The 17,251-nt window shown below is 39.3% G+C and overlaps 1 protein-coding gene across 1 annotated transcript in view; it reads left to right on the top strand.

Annotated features, from left to right (window-relative positions):
- Positions 1–10,160, top strand: part of ttc12 (tetratricopeptide repeat domain 12) — a 32,109-nt gene extending 21,949 nt beyond the window's left edge. The window contains exons 18-21 of the mRNA XM_021319253.2: positions 2,045–2,146; positions 4,278–4,377; positions 6,434–6,662; positions 9,775–10,160. Of these exons, the coding sequence (XP_021174928.2) occupies positions 2,045–2,146; positions 4,278–4,377; positions 6,434–6,662; positions 9,775–9,844 (501 nt within the window). The 3' untranslated portion in view covers positions 9,845–10,160. The remainder of the gene's footprint in view (positions 1–2,044; positions 2,147–4,277; positions 4,378–6,433; positions 6,663–9,774) is intronic.
- Positions 10,161–17,251: the final 7,091 nt, after the last annotated feature.

The following is a 17,251-nucleotide window of genomic DNA, read 5'->3' as shown; positions in this document are numbered from 1 at the left end:
ATCATAGAAGCACAGCAGAGCTGCTTTTTCCCCTGTCTCTTACATTAAGGAGATAGCTTTGATGAGCGGAATCTGAAAAAGCATGTGTGTACGAACGAGATAAGAAGTGTCAGAAATTAGGGTGTCACTGTAACGGATTTGAACACAATTCAAAGCTCTTTAAAGAAGCATTAACACTAGTCCTAACCCTGTAAAACTAGTGGATTACATGTCATTCTACTGTCATAAAAAAGTCCAGATAGGTTTGACAGGTTATGGCTGAATTACCTTAACAACATTAAATGGGATAAACACAAAGTAACACCATCACGTCATTGGAGCTTTAGCGCTAGTTTCTCATTAGAAAGATATTTACTTTAATATGATGAATTAAAGTTTTTGTCAAAATACTTTTTTGGCAAGGATTCAGACTTATTTACACTGTTTCTATTCTGTTTTAACAGTTTGTTAACTCAAGTTCTCCTAGTAACCATTCAATCCCACCGGCAGTGGCTATAAAACCTACATTTTCACTAACATAACCAACATGAAATGAAAAAAAAAAAATTAACATGTATTATTCATTAGGGAGTTAAAGGAAAATGCATTCATGAAAAATGTGGGTTTAAACGGGTTCATCTGTATGATGAAGCGGATTACACCTTCACGGACATCACTTGCAGTTTCTTTGCTCTTCTATTTTTTCAGACGTCCATAAACGTAAGTTCATTCTCCTTACAGTCACTCTCCTTTTAATGGACTTTCTGACTTTGCTTCAAAAACAGTACATTATTCCACTTGGTTTAACCTCTTTGGATAGTTTCTTCCTAACGTTCTCTTTGTCACTAAATGTATTTTTAATCTTCTTTGTTTGGTGGCTGGAATTCTTTATTTCCCTTTACCTTCAGCGTGACTTCACTGGCCATAAAGAAACGTGAACATTGGAAATTAAAAGTAATGCTTGCTTTAATCCCACAACGATTACAGTTGTTGTATTTTTTTGGGGGGAAACAAAATTGAAAGTACAGAGCTCAGTTTCTTGTGTTTGATAAGAAGCGATCTAGTGCCTTACCTGTTGCTGTAATTATTATGTTCTGTTAGGTTGTTGGGTTAGTTTTTTTTTTAATGTTTATTTTTATGTTATGTTGTTTTTTTAATTTATGTTTTACCCAGAAAATGTGTGAAAACATGGGTCCAAAAGAGAAGTTTATTCAACACTTGCAAATGTATGTGTACCCTTTAAGTGTCATCACATTTTCTTAGGGTACAAAAATAAACTTTATGGTATTTTTCTGTGGTTTTACATGGTAAACCACACCGAAGCAGTGAAGATTTATGAGGGGACAAAAATGTTTGCTAGTTTGCAAGACATTTTAGAGGTGAAATCTAAAATTGTGGTGTACATTATGTATTCTGAGTTGATACTTTGTAGAGCCACCGTTCAATGCGATTACATGTTTTTTTGAGTCGTCTACATGGCTTGTGGTAAGCTGCGAATAGGATTTCTTCTGATCTTATTTGTGCCACTTTTCCTCAATCGCCAGATTTGTGGAGTGAACAACTATTAGCTGCTTTAAGCTTCTCCGCAACATTCTCCCTGACCTGTCTGCTGGGTTCCTTGGTCTTTATCAATCTGTTTGCTCAACATTGTTCTCTAACAGACTTGTTACACTAATTAGATGATTTCTGAAGAGAAATTGAATTACACTAAAGAGTAAAGTGGGCTGTATAGAAAAGCACTCTGCATTCACATTTTTGGATCTAAAAAATATTTTGAATCCATGTATATGTTTTTTTTCCACTGGACAGTTATGCATTGCTTTGTGTTAAACTATTAAATCAAGTCTCAATAAAATACATAAAAGTTTGTTGCTGTCACTGGACCAAATTGGAAAAAATGGAGTGTGACTACTTTGCCTTAGGACTATATGTTGTTGCTTCTGTTGGTCCTAATTCCTGTTCATTTTCAACCGTGTTTATTTATTTATTTTTGCAGTTTTTTCCTCTCTTTCTTCCACTTCTGGTGGTTTCTTTTCTAATGCCAACACTCTTCTTTACTCTCCAGAGAGCCACGGGTGTGTTGAGCACTGTCCTCCCTCAGTCCTCTGAAGCTGTTCAGCATGCTGTTCGAAGGAAAGTTGTTCAGACCATGTGCTGGCTGCTGAAAGTATGTAACTCTATACACAGCTAAGTGTAACTGAAAAGACATGGCAACCTTTGAAACATTTCCCAGTTATCACTTGGAATAGCAAAAAAAGCTTTTTAAACCCTGAGATAACACACATTAGTTAACACATACACACACAGAGGCTTATATATTCTAGAAATCTGCAAAGCTACAAGCCAGAGGGACCTTTGCTTTGCCAAAAAAAAGCTCTCTTCAGTATTTCACAAATGGACAAAGACATGAAAAAGCTGTCAAAAAATGACATAATTTTCTACATTGTACACGTCCTGTTTACCGGCGTACCAGTAGAGTGTAAAGGGTTGACACTAGACTGGAAAATAGTGCCTAGTTCGAGCAGACTTCCTAGTCTACTTGAACTAGGCAGCATAGCCTCTACGGCTTCAATTTGCCATTTGTACCCGTTGGCTCGAAAGCACCACATGTCACTGTGGTCAACCGAGATCTTAGTCTCCATGTGGGCTGATTGTGCGTACTGGTAGTAACATCAATGCTCACAACCAGAGAGTGGCGCCAAACACAGAAAAGATGAACAAAATTATAGCTTATGAGCAGAAGAAGAGAAGCAACAGCAAAGCTTGATTAAAAAAAAAAGATGAGTGAGGGGAGATCTGCTGTTCTTTCTCTCAGTGGCACACAGATACAAACATTTCTTTGATGCTGTAAGAAATCATGTCAGTCTTTTATTTTGGTCCTTTCTTAGTAGTCTTGTCTTTGTAGAGACTGTACAAACCCACACGTGATTGCCCTCTAGCTGTAGAGACAACTGTATGGGTCTGACAGGAATGCGGATATTCACCTGTACACAGTACGGATAGGAGCGCGTGCTTGTCTTTGAGTTCTGAGCAGGTCGAGCACTACCCAGTTCTTCCATGGCGAGTTCTGAGGTAAACAGCTGGTTTTGGTGTAAACAAGTGGCTTTTCACAGATTACAAAGTAAATATATTGCAGCATTACCTTCTAGTTAAGGGACAAAAAACAACAGTAAGGATAAGACAGCGAGAGATTTTGTTGCGATCTGTTCAACCACAGTGAAAATTTCCCTGTTATAGCTCCCAGGCTACGATGGAGGCTGCTTTGAATGGCAAATGACCATAATTATCTTCAAAACTTTAAACAGGAACAAATCTGATTATTTCCCTGTTTGAGGTTTTTCCATCTTTAGTTTCTTAGGCATTTTATCACTGTAAATCCCATTTTACGCTTCTACAATCAGCTTGATGACTTACGTGACAGGCGAGTAAAGTGACGGTGCATTCAAGAAACACCCACCCTAACTATTTCAGTCAGTAGCGTTCTTTACTTTTGCCCCTCTGGTGTTAACTGGAAGGGCAGTGATGGCTGTACTCCAGGTGGACACACGGTGGGGCTTTCCTTTTGTGATTGGCTTCATAGGTAAGGTCATACCAATGATGTTCGGTGTGATTCATAGCTTCCATTTTGGCAGCATGCGGGCAATATTATTCTGCGATACGTTTGACTTGCTTTACAACTTTAAAAACTTAGAGAATAGAGAATACAGCCATTCAGCCAGTGTTGCAAATTCTTTGTAAAAACAGTAAAGTAGCTTATTAAATGGCTATATAGGTTATCATAACAAGGTAGATTCAAATGGCTGTAGGTCTTTAATATGAAATCTGTCTATTATAATCTTCCCTGGTCCTCTTCCCTTGTGTTCATTCATTTAATTGCCAAGTTGTGCTGAAATCCATGCAGTCTTCCCACAGACAGCTCAGGCTCTTGTTTTTCAAGTTGTACCTAAAAGAAATAAAACCCCTGAAGGACGAATTAGATTAGAAACACAGAGAAACCATTTGAATGTGATTTACAATGAAATAGGAAAACAAATTGAAAAAGTGACATTTGGCATGCTGTTTTATAAGGACAAACTATATCTAAAGAGAGTTTGATTGATTTTATGCATTGTCTGGCTTGCACATTTAACATAACTAATATCCCAATTACTTAATCCTATGAGATAAAAGCAAATTTTCAAAACAAAGGTTGTTATTTTTTTGTTCATGACCTCTCAGTTTTGATACAAAGCCACTTTTTAAGAACAGAAAACCTTCTGCTTGCTTAATATGTTTTATTTTTGTGTTTGCTTACCCAGGGAAAATGTCAGACTGCCACCAAGTCCGCCATTAAGACATTGACGGTTTGCACTGCCGTCAGTGACAAGGCAAGGGAAGAGCTGGTGAACTCTGATAAAAGTGAGGAAAGACTGTCATGTCAGCGTTGATAGTATTAGAAGACTTACCTGTGAGGCAGAACAGAAATACACAGATGTTGATCCATGCGTGAGTTCAGTTCGTACCTGAAACCAGATATTTACATATACTGCGTAAACATACATGCAATCCCTTTTCTCACTGTCACATATTAAACGATTCCTCTTTTAGGTTGGCTAGGAGGACCACAATTAATTGGATTTGCTCAAAAAAAAGAATTATGAGAGAGAAGTTTTTAGTACTTCAAAGTCAAACGTTTGCATTCACTACCATTACCTTGGCTTTAAACAATTTGGGAAAGCAAGACGATGTCAAGCTTTGTAAGCATCTGTTAGGTTAATTCATAACATCTCAGATAATACGGACTGCAAACGGTAGCTATGTTTACATGCACTAAGTTTCTCGATTAAAAAATGTCATATATTAAAAGTATTTGGATTAAATAATCTGATTGTCGGATATGGGCACACACTTAAAAGAGAAAAAAACAATAATTAAACAGAGGGGGAGGATTGTGCTTCCTACTCCCCAGAGTTTACAGCTCGTTCCTCCAAAGAAATTACATCAGCAGTCTCATCATGATTCAGGTGACCAAGTACTCCACTCACACCAAGCAATAGCTTCTAACGCCCCAGAACAGTGGTGGGTGGGTAATTGATTTGCATCTGACTTAGAATGTGCCTAGGAGGATGGGCCTCCATGTCCTTAAAAACAGCAGCGCACCAACTACAGGTTGCTCAAGTGCGAGCCACCAGAATTTCCAAAGACTCCTGGATAGGTGTCGAAACGTTTTCAGAAAGACTTAACAAGAGTTCGGCTTCCTCAGCTTGCTGTAGCGATGACTCGGATAACTGAGAATTTGGACAGGCATAAAGTATGAGTTGGTTTGTCTTCTGAGCGCCCAGGCTGGACCTGGATCAGGTTCTAGTTACGGTTGAGTCGTTACTGAGTAAGCAACAATGTTGAGCTCTTTTTTTTTTTTTTCGAACAGAAAGGTTGTATCGGCAGCCCGACAGTTTGGCTTCCCGACGTATTTCCGCCACTTACCAATGTGGAAATATGTCACGTTTATGTCATTATGGCTCGCTCGGGTTAGTTTGCCACATTCGGAATAACTTGAGCCTGACAAGCGTGTATATGTGCATATACAGATCGGATTATCAATCGGCATAAACCACCCCTCTCATTCGTATTACAATTTAATTCCAATTGAGCTTAATCCAATCATAATATTCCAACTGGTGTGTTACATGTCATTTTTTTTATTCTGATCGGCCCTTTATTCTGATTACTTTTGTCCATGTGAACATATCTAGTGATGTACTTTAAGGAAACATCTCAAACCCACAGTTGTATTTGTGCCATCATTGGAAAATCGAAAGAAACCAGTCTGGATATCAGGAAGAAAACTGTAGATCCGCCACAAGTCTGGTTCATCCTCAGGTACAATTTCTCGCTGCTGGAGGTTACACCTTCATCTGTTTCAGCAATATAATACAAGCATGAACAGCATGGGAATGTCCAGCCATCATACTGTTCAGGAAGAAGACAGGGTCTGTGTCCCAGAGAAGAATGTTTGTGTGTGTAAAATATGTATCAGAGCAAAAACAAAAGACCTCACAAAGATGCAGTTAAAGCTTGGATACAAACTAGTCTTCTAGACAGACAGCGACACTCAGTTTGCTGATGAATTAATTTGTTATGTTGGGAGAATCACACAAACTATGTTTTAGGTATCCTTCCACAAGCTGCTAACAATACTGTATGAGCCAAGGCAAAGGATTTAAATAGCAATTCTACTAAATATTGCTAAAAAAGAAAACCATTTGACTTTGAAAACAGTTTAAAGAAATACCTGAAGAGAGAAAAAAATCTCTGTATTCTGACTGACCTAAAACAGGAAAGAATTTGTTTGACTTATTGTCAGACACTATCTGGTTTCAGGTGCGTCTGCTTTCTTTACGTCTGTCTGTTGATGGTTTTAGATTTCATTATTGTATATTATCCATATCTGGTTATCATCTGTTATTCTGTGCAGAACTGTCCACTTTACGTCAGTTGCTGACTTCCAGCTGTGGGGAGGTGATTTCAGGAAATGCAGCTTTGTGCTTGGCCCATTGCTTTGAACGTGAAGGAGTTGCCAGCCACCTGCTGGGTACCGATATTGTCCTTGGTCTACTACGGCTCGCTGCGGGGGAGGCTAAGAACACAGCTGTGCAACAAAATGCAGCGATTGCTCTCTCCAAACTATGTCAATCTGAGCCCAGGTAACCTCTCCCCTCACTTCACGGGCCGCAAAATAGTATTTACATTCTGGAAGCTAATGTTCAGCTTTATTAAAGTTGACAAAGATCTCAAGCTGCTAAGTGTGATTCCAGCTCTGGCTAAAGAAGCTAAATATAACACTAATTTGTAATTTTGGGGTGATACTACTTTCTGAGTGCAGGTCTCTTTAATATTCAATGATAAAGTCTTACAGAACATCCCTATAAATGAATAATGAATAGGTGTGTTTGATATGGGATTCTTTCAAGGACTTGCATTTTGATTCCAAAGTAACCACAGCTTATTGCAAAATCAGTCAGAACACAATTTGATGAGCCCTTTTTAAAACAGAAGTGTGTTTAAAACAACAAGTGGATCTTATTAAGCATTTTGCAGACTATTGCAGCGCAACTAAGATGTCCACAAAGGCGAGAGCGTCCAGTGCCTTTTCATGCAGCACAAACAAGCCAACCTCACAGAATTTGAAAATGTGATGTATTCATATGCTCTTTAAAAAGTAAAACGAAATAACAGTTTTAAAGTGGCCATGAGCACAACTGGCCCGCAGCTGCAGTTTATTTCTCCCCACCCAGGTCCCAGCAGGCGACTGAATGAAAAATGTTAATTTTGTATTTAGTCTCTTTCTACATTGTCCCTGGGTTGTTTCCTTATGACTCTCATGTCTACTGCTAGGTTTAAAACCACACCCTCAAGTCCAAATATCGCCTTATATCCTTTGTTTGGGCTTTAAGAAATTGGTGTGCTTATTTGAATTGGAGATCCTGTGAAATACTTCTCAGAAGTTAGTGTCTCATGATCAGGAGTCATTGTGATCTTATTTTGGAGAAAAAGGGAGAGCTTCCCGTAAATCAGCCAAACTAACTGCTGCTTGGAAGCCTGCCAGTAAATCAGGAAACACACCAACAGTTTTCTTGCACTTTGAGCAAAGGCAATTAAAGATGTTTAATATTTGTTACTCATAAAACACAAAATGGTTCAACAACAAAAGACAACAAAGGCACTTCAGCGTTGCTATCTAAATGTTGGGCTCCAATGAACTTCGGAGCAGACCTAGACGGAGTAACTGCGGATGTAGTAGGCGTTGCTATCACAGACTCATGGAAGCGGTCTGGAACAGAAACATCCAGGAGTGGAGGAAATGGAATCTGGGGGTTAGACTAACCTGGCTATGCATACCTTCAGTTTAGGGCATTAACTTAATGAGTCCATTGATCATCGACGATGGCCATTTTATACAGATAGCTAATTTTTGGCTTGGTTTTGCTATTCATTTATGTCAAATGACAATTGCACAGCATGCAGCTTTGTTATTAGACCTTGTAATAAGGTACAATAATACTAATAATAATAATAATAATAATACTACTACTACTACTACTAATAATAATAATAATAATAATAATAACCAACATGAGAGATCTACTGTGTAAAAATGTATGATTGTGCAACTGTAGTCCCTCTATTATGGGTGAAGCAGTTACTGCTTTTATGGATTATCGTGATAAGATTACACCATGTATCTGATTTTTATTTTAACATGAAATTGACATTAAAATCATCATCAGTTATGATTTTAAATGAGCAAACACTAATGTTTTATGATAAATAGCTTTGCCAAGCCAACTATCATCAGTCACAGAAATGTCCCCCCCCCTAGCATTCATAGTTATATCCTCTGTAAAGACATGTCTACCCCACCATGAACAGTAAAGTGAATAAGACATTCTAATTTCTTCATCATAATGATCCCGGTACTTAAGATAGCCTTGGAACAAGTTTCTGACCGGACAGATTTAGAACGGTTGCAAACTGATGAGATTGATGCTGCAAAATGCAAAGAAACAGTCAGAAATGGTAGCAGCAGCAGTCACGTCTGCATAGCGACAAATCCTGAGCTGGCCGAGCTGTAACCACATTTATATTGCCCTGCTGTTCTTTTCCCTCTATGGGATTTCATCTGTCAAGTAAGACATAAATGTTTCACCGGCTTTCTTGTTTATTACCAACCACAGATCAGGAGAAGAACTTGATACTACCCAGTGGCTGTTTACCTCAGCTTGGAGTATCCTAGCATCCATCTGATGCACATCAAGTGCAGTTTGCATGCATTAGCCATGTTTCAGCCGAGTTGCTTGCATGCTCATCACACACAATGGCCTGCAGTAAATTCTTGGTATAGCTAAAATCCCTGTGTTATGCTGTCTTGTGTTGGAACGAGTCCCGTAGTTTGTGCATATGTCAAAAAGAGTTCCCATTCTTGTAAACAAAGCAAAAACGCACCGTGCATAACAAACACTCTCATATCTTTTTCTAACTTATTTCTCATCACATTGCTGTAGTTTTCTGTGCCCACTGAGCATGCAGATAAGATTTATGCCCGCTTGCATGAGTTGAAAGCAAACTGAGTGGTTGAATTTCACTCGAATTATATTGCAATCCCATCAACACTGTATGCTACACGGTCATTAAAATAATTCTTGCTGTGTGTTCAAACAGACAATTTGGGGAAGCAGAGATGATGATTTTAGGGCTTTGTATGCTACTGATAGGTTAATCCACAACATTTGAGATACTTTGAGTCAACATCTTAATCCCACTGCTTTGCTTTGAGCAAAAAATCAAAAGAAATCTGTCCATATTCCAGGAAAACTGTGGACCTCCACAAGGCACTGCAGATCCTTCACTGGTCTGCCTTTGACCTCTTCTTCCTTATTGTCCAATTTTGACAGAAAAAAAAAAATCTCTGTCCCTGTAGTGTACATTTAATCAAATGTTGTGAATCATAGGCTCAGGGACTGCCTGTGTCAGGCTTGATTAAACGGTACAAGAGCATCACTTGATATTTTAGGAAAAGCCAACGCCAAGTACGGCTGTGTGTCATTCTGTAAAAATGTTTCAATTTGACGTAAGTGTCCTTTATGAAGGACTTAAATGCACCTCAGGCTGATAGGCTTGGATCCGACTTTGTTGAGGATGAGTTGATCGCTCTGTACTGAAGGTCACACAAGTGTTTAAATTGAACGCCAGCACGCTGAACACACTGTCACAATATTTTTTCTTTAAAAAAAAAAAACTTTTTTCCTTCCCTTTCAGACATGTGGAGAAACTTCGGGAACTTCACGGCCTAGAGATCCTGCACTCCTGTGCAAAACTCATCTCATAGAGCAGTAACAATGCAATCTAAATGTTTTGATATGCAGCAGCATTTCTTTGTTAATCGTTCTTCATGGTTTTCTTCTGTCCTTTATAGAAAAACATTAGTTTTGCTTTTGTTGTAATCTATTTTTTAAACCTACCAAGAATGAATCCAAATGTATTTTCTTTTTTTATTGTCATTAGTAGTGAGTCTGATGTCAAAGGAAGCCATGTGTGACTGGAGAAGGATTAAATATGTATTTGACTGAGAACATCCTTGTGGTTCTAACTGTTCCAGCTGCATTATAAAGAACAAATCCACGAACAATGTTCTTTGCTGCTCATGTTTTCCTGTCCTTTTTTTATTTTTATTTTTTATTTCTAGCATTATTTCAATCCCCTCTGGATGCAAGTTCAGAATTTATCAACCTGAACTTACCAACCTGTTTAAGATTTTAAGATAGAAATCATGAAGATTTAGGATTTTAATATTAGCAAAAAACGACCACCCCCACCCCCCCAAAAAATGAAAATACAAATAAATTGTGTTACTGTAAAACCCCTTATTAGGTAAATCATTAGGTACCAGTTTAATTTGACTGATTGTCAACGCTAAAAGATAAAACATGGAAAAAGCTACTTGACAGTCTCTCCTTTTTTCTAAGTAGAAACACATGTTTTATCCTGTTAAAAGATACAAACTGAAATTACATGCCAGGTGTTTGCCACACATGTGTTTGCTTTGACAGTCCAGGTCAGAGGTTTACATTCACTCATCAGCATGAATTTCATGATCCATCCATCATCTATGCCTGCTTATCCGTGCATGTGTGGGGATAAGGAATAGTGCTGCCTACCTCTTTCAAAAAAGTGAGAGGCGGGGTACACCCTGGACAGGCTGCCAGTCCATCACAGGGCAACACAGAGACACAATCATGCACCCACGTATTCACAGTCCACAAATATTCTGGAAAGGCATAAATAAGCTCTGTCCCAGAAGAAATAAACCTCTTCCTTTTGAAATTGTTGGTGAAAATGGTGAATTTTTAATTCCGATTGGTCAAGTATAAAACAGGTGGGAGGCTGATTATAGTTGCCTGTATGCCTGTAATAGGCCTACTTCACATTTGTTTGATGAACAATTTCTAGCTGATATTTGCCATGCTAAATGTTTGCTTGAAAATGAAATGGTCAATAGATGTTCACCTTACACAAATTATGTTTCGAATAAAGAGATTACGGTAGCAGAAGTTCATAAAGTAGAAAATGCTAAATCACATAAGATTGTTGGGGTTGATGAACAACCCAGGGAAATTCTTAAATGTCCCAGATTGTTAGCCATTCTGCACTACTCATTTAATTATTGTTTTCAGACTGGTATTATCCCATCAGAGGGGCACAAGTCCATCATTAAAGCTATAGTTGGTAATCCATCTTCCAGATTATGTCATGCTGAAATCTCACTGGTCACTGGGCTGTTAACTATCATTTTGACCAATTTTTTCCCCCCATCTAAGCTTTACGATCCCAGCCACATGCTTGAAACTTCTCTCAACCCCTTTTGTTGTCAGCTAACTTTCAAATACAGCTCACTAGTGCAAGAAAAAAAAGAGAGAGAAAGATAAATTATAGACTATGCCAAAAGGTCAGTTCAGCTCTTGGAAAAAACAAAACAGCAAAATGAATTCTACCATTTATGATAAGCAAAGTAGTCAAATATCCAGCCAGCAGGACATCAGAACCATTTTTATGGCTCAAAAATGTGTTGTATTTCTGCAACTAAGGAGACATTTAGCTATATCTTGGTGGGGGTTGATGTATGATTTAGAGCTATATGTATTAGAGAAGATCAGCTATGAATTCAAACTAGTGCATGCATGTTTAAAAAAATTACTGAAGCTGTATGATTATAAATATTTCACCCAAGAAAGAAATTGTAAAAAAAAACAAAAACAAAACACATCTTTAAATGACTGTTATGCTAATAATCCATACTGATCTGTCACTGAATTGCCACAAATTACAATAAAGTTGTCATTTTTATTCAGTAACATTTTCTTAATAATATTCCCGTTTTATTGGACCTGTGGATCACATGCAACTGAAAAAAAGAGAAAGCTACTGAGAAATGTGATATTTGTAACAATGAAGTTCGGAGGACAGCCACCCAACAAGTGATGACACTATCAGGGTCCATGTGGATATATATATCTGCAAACAGCCTGTGCTCTGCTGCATAAAGGACCACTAAGAACCTTGGTACTTTGACGTTCAAGTGATCCACAGAAATGTGGAGGTTTTATTGCCATCCACTTGGCCTTTTCCTGATTACAGGTATGTGTTACTTTTTCCATTTATTTTTGGGTAAAATAGACAAAATTGTCTGATTTGAATTAATTTTGCCACTGTTGTTGAAAAGTAAGTAGTTTGGGTTGCGGGTTTGTTGGTTTGTTAATCATTTACTTTTGCAGATTTAGTACTTAGTTTGGAAACCGTCCCGTGTTTCATGCTTAATATTTATTCTCTTGTTAAAAATGGCAAGATATACCTAATAAGGAAACTAGCACAGAGAAACTTAAACATCAGAAACAGAAAATGAGCTACAAATGTCAAGGTGCCAGTGATATGACTTATGCATGCATTTATTGTAAATCCTTACATGTTATACAGGTTGTCATAATCACCCTTCACCTAATATACAATGTAATTTGTTGTAGTGAAACGTCAAATTTGACACCCAATTTAGTTTATTCAGAAAACTGCATAATATAATCACCAGCATTAATAGAGAAATCATCTGACATTTAATTTTCAGGTGATCTGTCGCACGTCAGCTAGTGTCTGACACCAGTTTTCTAAATTAATTTCAGCCACAGCAGGGTTTAAATGATTAAATTTGCCTTCAAGAGGCTTGAATGTAAACCATAAGAATACACAAAAATGTCAAATTCTAAATGTGCACATTTGAAAAATAAAATGTGTATATATATATATATATATATATATATATATATATATATATATATATATATATATATATATATATATATATATATATATATATATGGGCATATTTCTCTTTTACATAGCTTCCTTCCCTCTTTTTGAGCATCACTTCATCTACAGTAGCAGCCTGTGTTATGAGATATTTGAAATTTACAGCTACAATATATAGAGGTTCGAGAAACCAATAAAATCATGAGTTCAGTGTTTAAAAATGTATAAAGTGTATGAAATTGTCACTGAGGAATTTCTATGATTAAATGTGTTAAATCATTTAACACCCATGTTCACATATAGCTTATAAGTCACTTTTATTTTTTATACATTTTGATGATATCACGTTTTGGCATGCATTGGCCCTTAATTTTCTTCATTTTTATTTTTAATTATTTTCATTTTGGCTTGACTTGTACGCTACTAGTAAAAAAGAGCCTTTGAGGATAAAATATGATTGACATATTTTTTCATTTTGCAGTAGTTGGGGCAGAGCGAGAAGATTTCCAAAGCAACATCCCAGAACAAACAGAAGGCGCTGCTGTCACAAAATATGGGCTTTTGGTTAAAACAAACACAGTTGCTCATGGCACAGAAGCAGCACCTACTCAGACTACACACCGAGGCACAGAGGATGGGGCGACTGCCGAGTTTCCAAAAGCTAACGTGTTTGACACTGAACTAAAGCCAACTAATGAGGGGATGCAAACCACTGCAGCTTTACAAAACACGGGACAGCTTCTCTCCAGCAGCGTGCAAAATTCTATGAATTCATCAACAGCCTATCCCTCTGAATCAAACGTCCCACTGAAGTCCAATTCTGGAAAGATTAGTTTGTCTTCTCCACAAGCTGCGTTAGCGTTGAACGATACTTTTGAGTCAAAGGTCCATTTGTCTGCAGATGCCGTCAAAGCCCCCCCTTGGTTTCATGATCCACATACAATCAGTAACCACAGAAATGCCAACTCTGTTATTCCCGCATCTGCTGATGCAGGGCTGTTATTTCCGATCCTATCTGCATCCCATCCTCCCGTAATTGATAACCTGATGGAGCTGTTTAATGACAGCGATGATAAACAACCTCGAAGGAAGAGCATTACAAACCTGGGAGGAAACGTGGATCGGTCTGGTACACCGCAATCCATCCTCCAAAGCAATCCAGCAGAAGACTCGATGAAAAGAAACGCCGTGACAGACTTTTGTTTGACCTGTCTGAAAGACGGAAAAGGAATGTCGAGTGAGAAATTTGCAGTCCAGTCTGCTGCATCACCTCGTGTCTCTTCAGGCTTTCTTAGTCTTACAACTTCACCACGCAGTTTCCATCCACTTTCAGCTGGGGAAAACAATGAGATTAAAGATAGAAACAACACCAAGGATTCAGTACTTAATCACACGCTTCTTCCTTTTACCCCCAATAAGACTGAGAGTCAAACAGTTTCCTTTGTCTCTCAGATTGCTGCTGGGATGTCATCTGTAGCACACAGTTATGCGACAATACAACCGGGCCACACATATCCTGGAAAAACTATTGTCAAAGCAGGGCTGAACTTAACATCCACAGCACAGTATCCCTCATCAAAGTCTCTTTATACTGATGGCAAACCAGTAAAATATGGACAAGAGGACTTTAATAAAAATGTTTCGATCGGGAAGCCTCAATCAAACCTGATGCATTTCACTGAGAGCATGAAAAAGGCTTCCCACAGCCTCTCAACATACTTGAAAAATCAGGACATCAGCAGTGGTCCAGTGAGCAATGGGAAATTCATTGCTTCCCACAGCAGCTTTAACGGTCCTCTCCCAAAAGGTCGCGCCGCCGGCGCTGCTTCACATACAACTGCAAGGATGAACTTGATTGAAGCTCTTGGTGCAATAACACCCTTCACCCTTCGTGGGCCAAATGCTTCCACAGTCAAAAATCTCAAGTCTGGCTCTCTGACAGCAAGAGCTGGGACTTTCATGTCTGTATCGAGCAGACAAACAAAGTCTAAACCCACTCCCCAGACCAAACAGTCGGTATTGACTCTGTCACCAAAGGGTTCAACAATCAGCCCTGCATCTGTTACTCGTAGATTTTTGGTAGATAAGCAGGATTCTCAGACTTTCAGCATTGAGGACAGCAGTGATGAACCGTTTCCTGTTAATCTCAGAACAACAGGGAATATGACAGCTATGATTAAATTACAGACATCAACGTTTGCTGCAAGAAAAGTTACACCAGTGAGTGTCTTTGTCTCCAGATCAGGAATGGTCTCTGGCAAACACATGACTCAGTCAACATTAACAAGACTAAGCAGTACGACTTTTACTAAGAAACAGAACGAAACAAGGGACTTTGAAGGCACTATAGATGTGACTACTGTTAAATCTAATGGCAAATTAATCTTAGAGTCACAAAAAGATGTTTTCAGTGTAGGTGCTGAAAATGAAGACATTCGTCAGACCAAGAGAAACCACAGCCGAGAAATTATGAAAACTGACAAGATGCTGACGTTTAACGAAGAAGAGGAAATCCTGGAAAACAAAACAGAGAAATTATCATTATTAGATAATCATGGAACTGCAAAAATGGTACAAATATTTAACTCCACAGCAGAGGCGAACAAAAACACATACGGGGAAGCTGAACAAATGAAAGGGCTCGTGACCGAGACAAGCAGACAGAAGCATGTAACTCTGAGACGTGACAAAGAGTTACAACATGGTGAAGTCACGAAAGAGGGAGACGCTGAACTAGAAGATGCGACTAAAATAAATACAGAGAATTCAACCCTGGGTGCTGCAGGAAAGCAGAGAGAGGTTTTGGACGAAACAGGAGTGGAGCCTGGAAATGGGGATGACATAAAATTTAACAAGGATATTGGGAAGGAGGACGTGACAAATGTTCCTCTTGAACCAGCAACAAATTGGAAAGAGCGCAACGGAGACAAAGAGCGTATTGTTGAAAAGCTGTCTTCCTGTCATGGTTTGATTAAAGAGTTGGAAGCCTCCGAACACAAGGGTATTCATCTGGGTGAAAATGCTTCACAAGTAGGAGGACTAACAAATAAGTCATTTTACTTTGAGGTGACAAGCAATCGCCAGCTGCCGCACCTTTCCGTGAGACCTCAAGCACCAAACCTAATGGCAGAGCTTCCAAAAGACGACATTAAGTTGCCGCTGAAGGAAGCGAGTCCTCGAGAGGCGGAGGTTACATTTCCTGCCACTGCCGTGCCAAAACTTTCTGGATCTGTAGATGTGTCAAAGGCGCTTATTTCCCCAAGCAACGGTGTTGCTAAAACAGCTTATCTGCTGTCACTCACGACCCGACTTCAGAAAGCCCAGTCCCACTTTACAGTAAACAGATCTCCGACAGTATCAATTATACACGGCGTCACGCATTATAAATTTAACCATTCGGTTTTGACGGCCGATCCCGTTTTACATAAAATGAATGAGCGAGGGCACGCAGGATATGTCACGCCATCCATACACCAGCAGATGTCTGATGATTCATCTGCAAAGCCACCCACAGTCACGGCCTTGTCATCTGAGCCGCGCATCTCTGTAGGCACATTGCAGCCTCACCGAGGGCAGTCTGCTGCTCAGAGGAATCACTCTTCTTCCTCCTCCTCCTCCTCCTCCTCCTCCTCCTGCTCTAACACAACTCCAGGGCGGCTGTGCTCCTCCAGGCTGTCAGAGGAGGCATCTCATCCAGACACTTTACATACTCCCGCTGCGGGAAACAAACAGAGATTTTCCCGGTCGACTTTCACAGCGATCCCTGCGGCAGGAATCAATCGACTACCGCTGGAAAGCGTGTCGTCGGCGATGACACTGAGGACGTTTAGGGGTGACAGGTTAACTGTAACCGATAAATTGCAGAAGCTAACTAGACCACAGCAGGCCAACTTTGCCTCTGGATCCAAAGGCGGCGAGTCCTTGTCAGCGACCACCGGTGAGACGAATCAAAGTCAAAATAAAGACGATGTGACGGCGACGATGACGCCAACAGAGAAACATCCAGATGGAGTTACAGGTGATGAACACGCGGCTGTCAGGAGTGAGCATGTTGCTGCCAGCCCTGATGGATTCAGCTCCGCATCCCTTCGGAGTGAGAACCAGACTAAACAGAATGACCTTTTTAACGCTGGAGGCAAAGATGAAGCAAACAATATAATTATGACTCCGAAGCATCATCGTCGCTTTGAGTTAGAAGATTCTACGCCTGATACCCAAACGGCTGCGAATGGAAAATTTGGGCACGTCGCAAATTATGTTGACACAAATGATCAAGCTGTCACCGGCGCATTTTTTCAGACAGATTATCTGCCCGAAAGGCCTAAAATACAGTCAGATGATGAGCTTTACCCGTCGTCTGTTACTAAGCACCGTGTGGCAAAGACAACTGAAAGGCACAACAGCCAGTCTCTGTCACAACAGAGCAATAGCTCGATCC

Source organism: Fundulus heteroclitus, chromosome 18, assembly GCF_011125445.2.
Source record: "Fundulus heteroclitus isolate FHET01 chromosome 18, MU-UCD_Fhet_4.1, whole genome shotgun sequence".
Lineage (NCBI taxonomy): Eukaryota > Metazoa > Chordata > Actinopteri > Cyprinodontiformes > Fundulidae > Fundulus > Fundulus heteroclitus.
The sequence above is the reverse complement of the archived record's forward strand: the minus strand, read 5'-3'. Positions and strand labels throughout refer to the sequence as shown.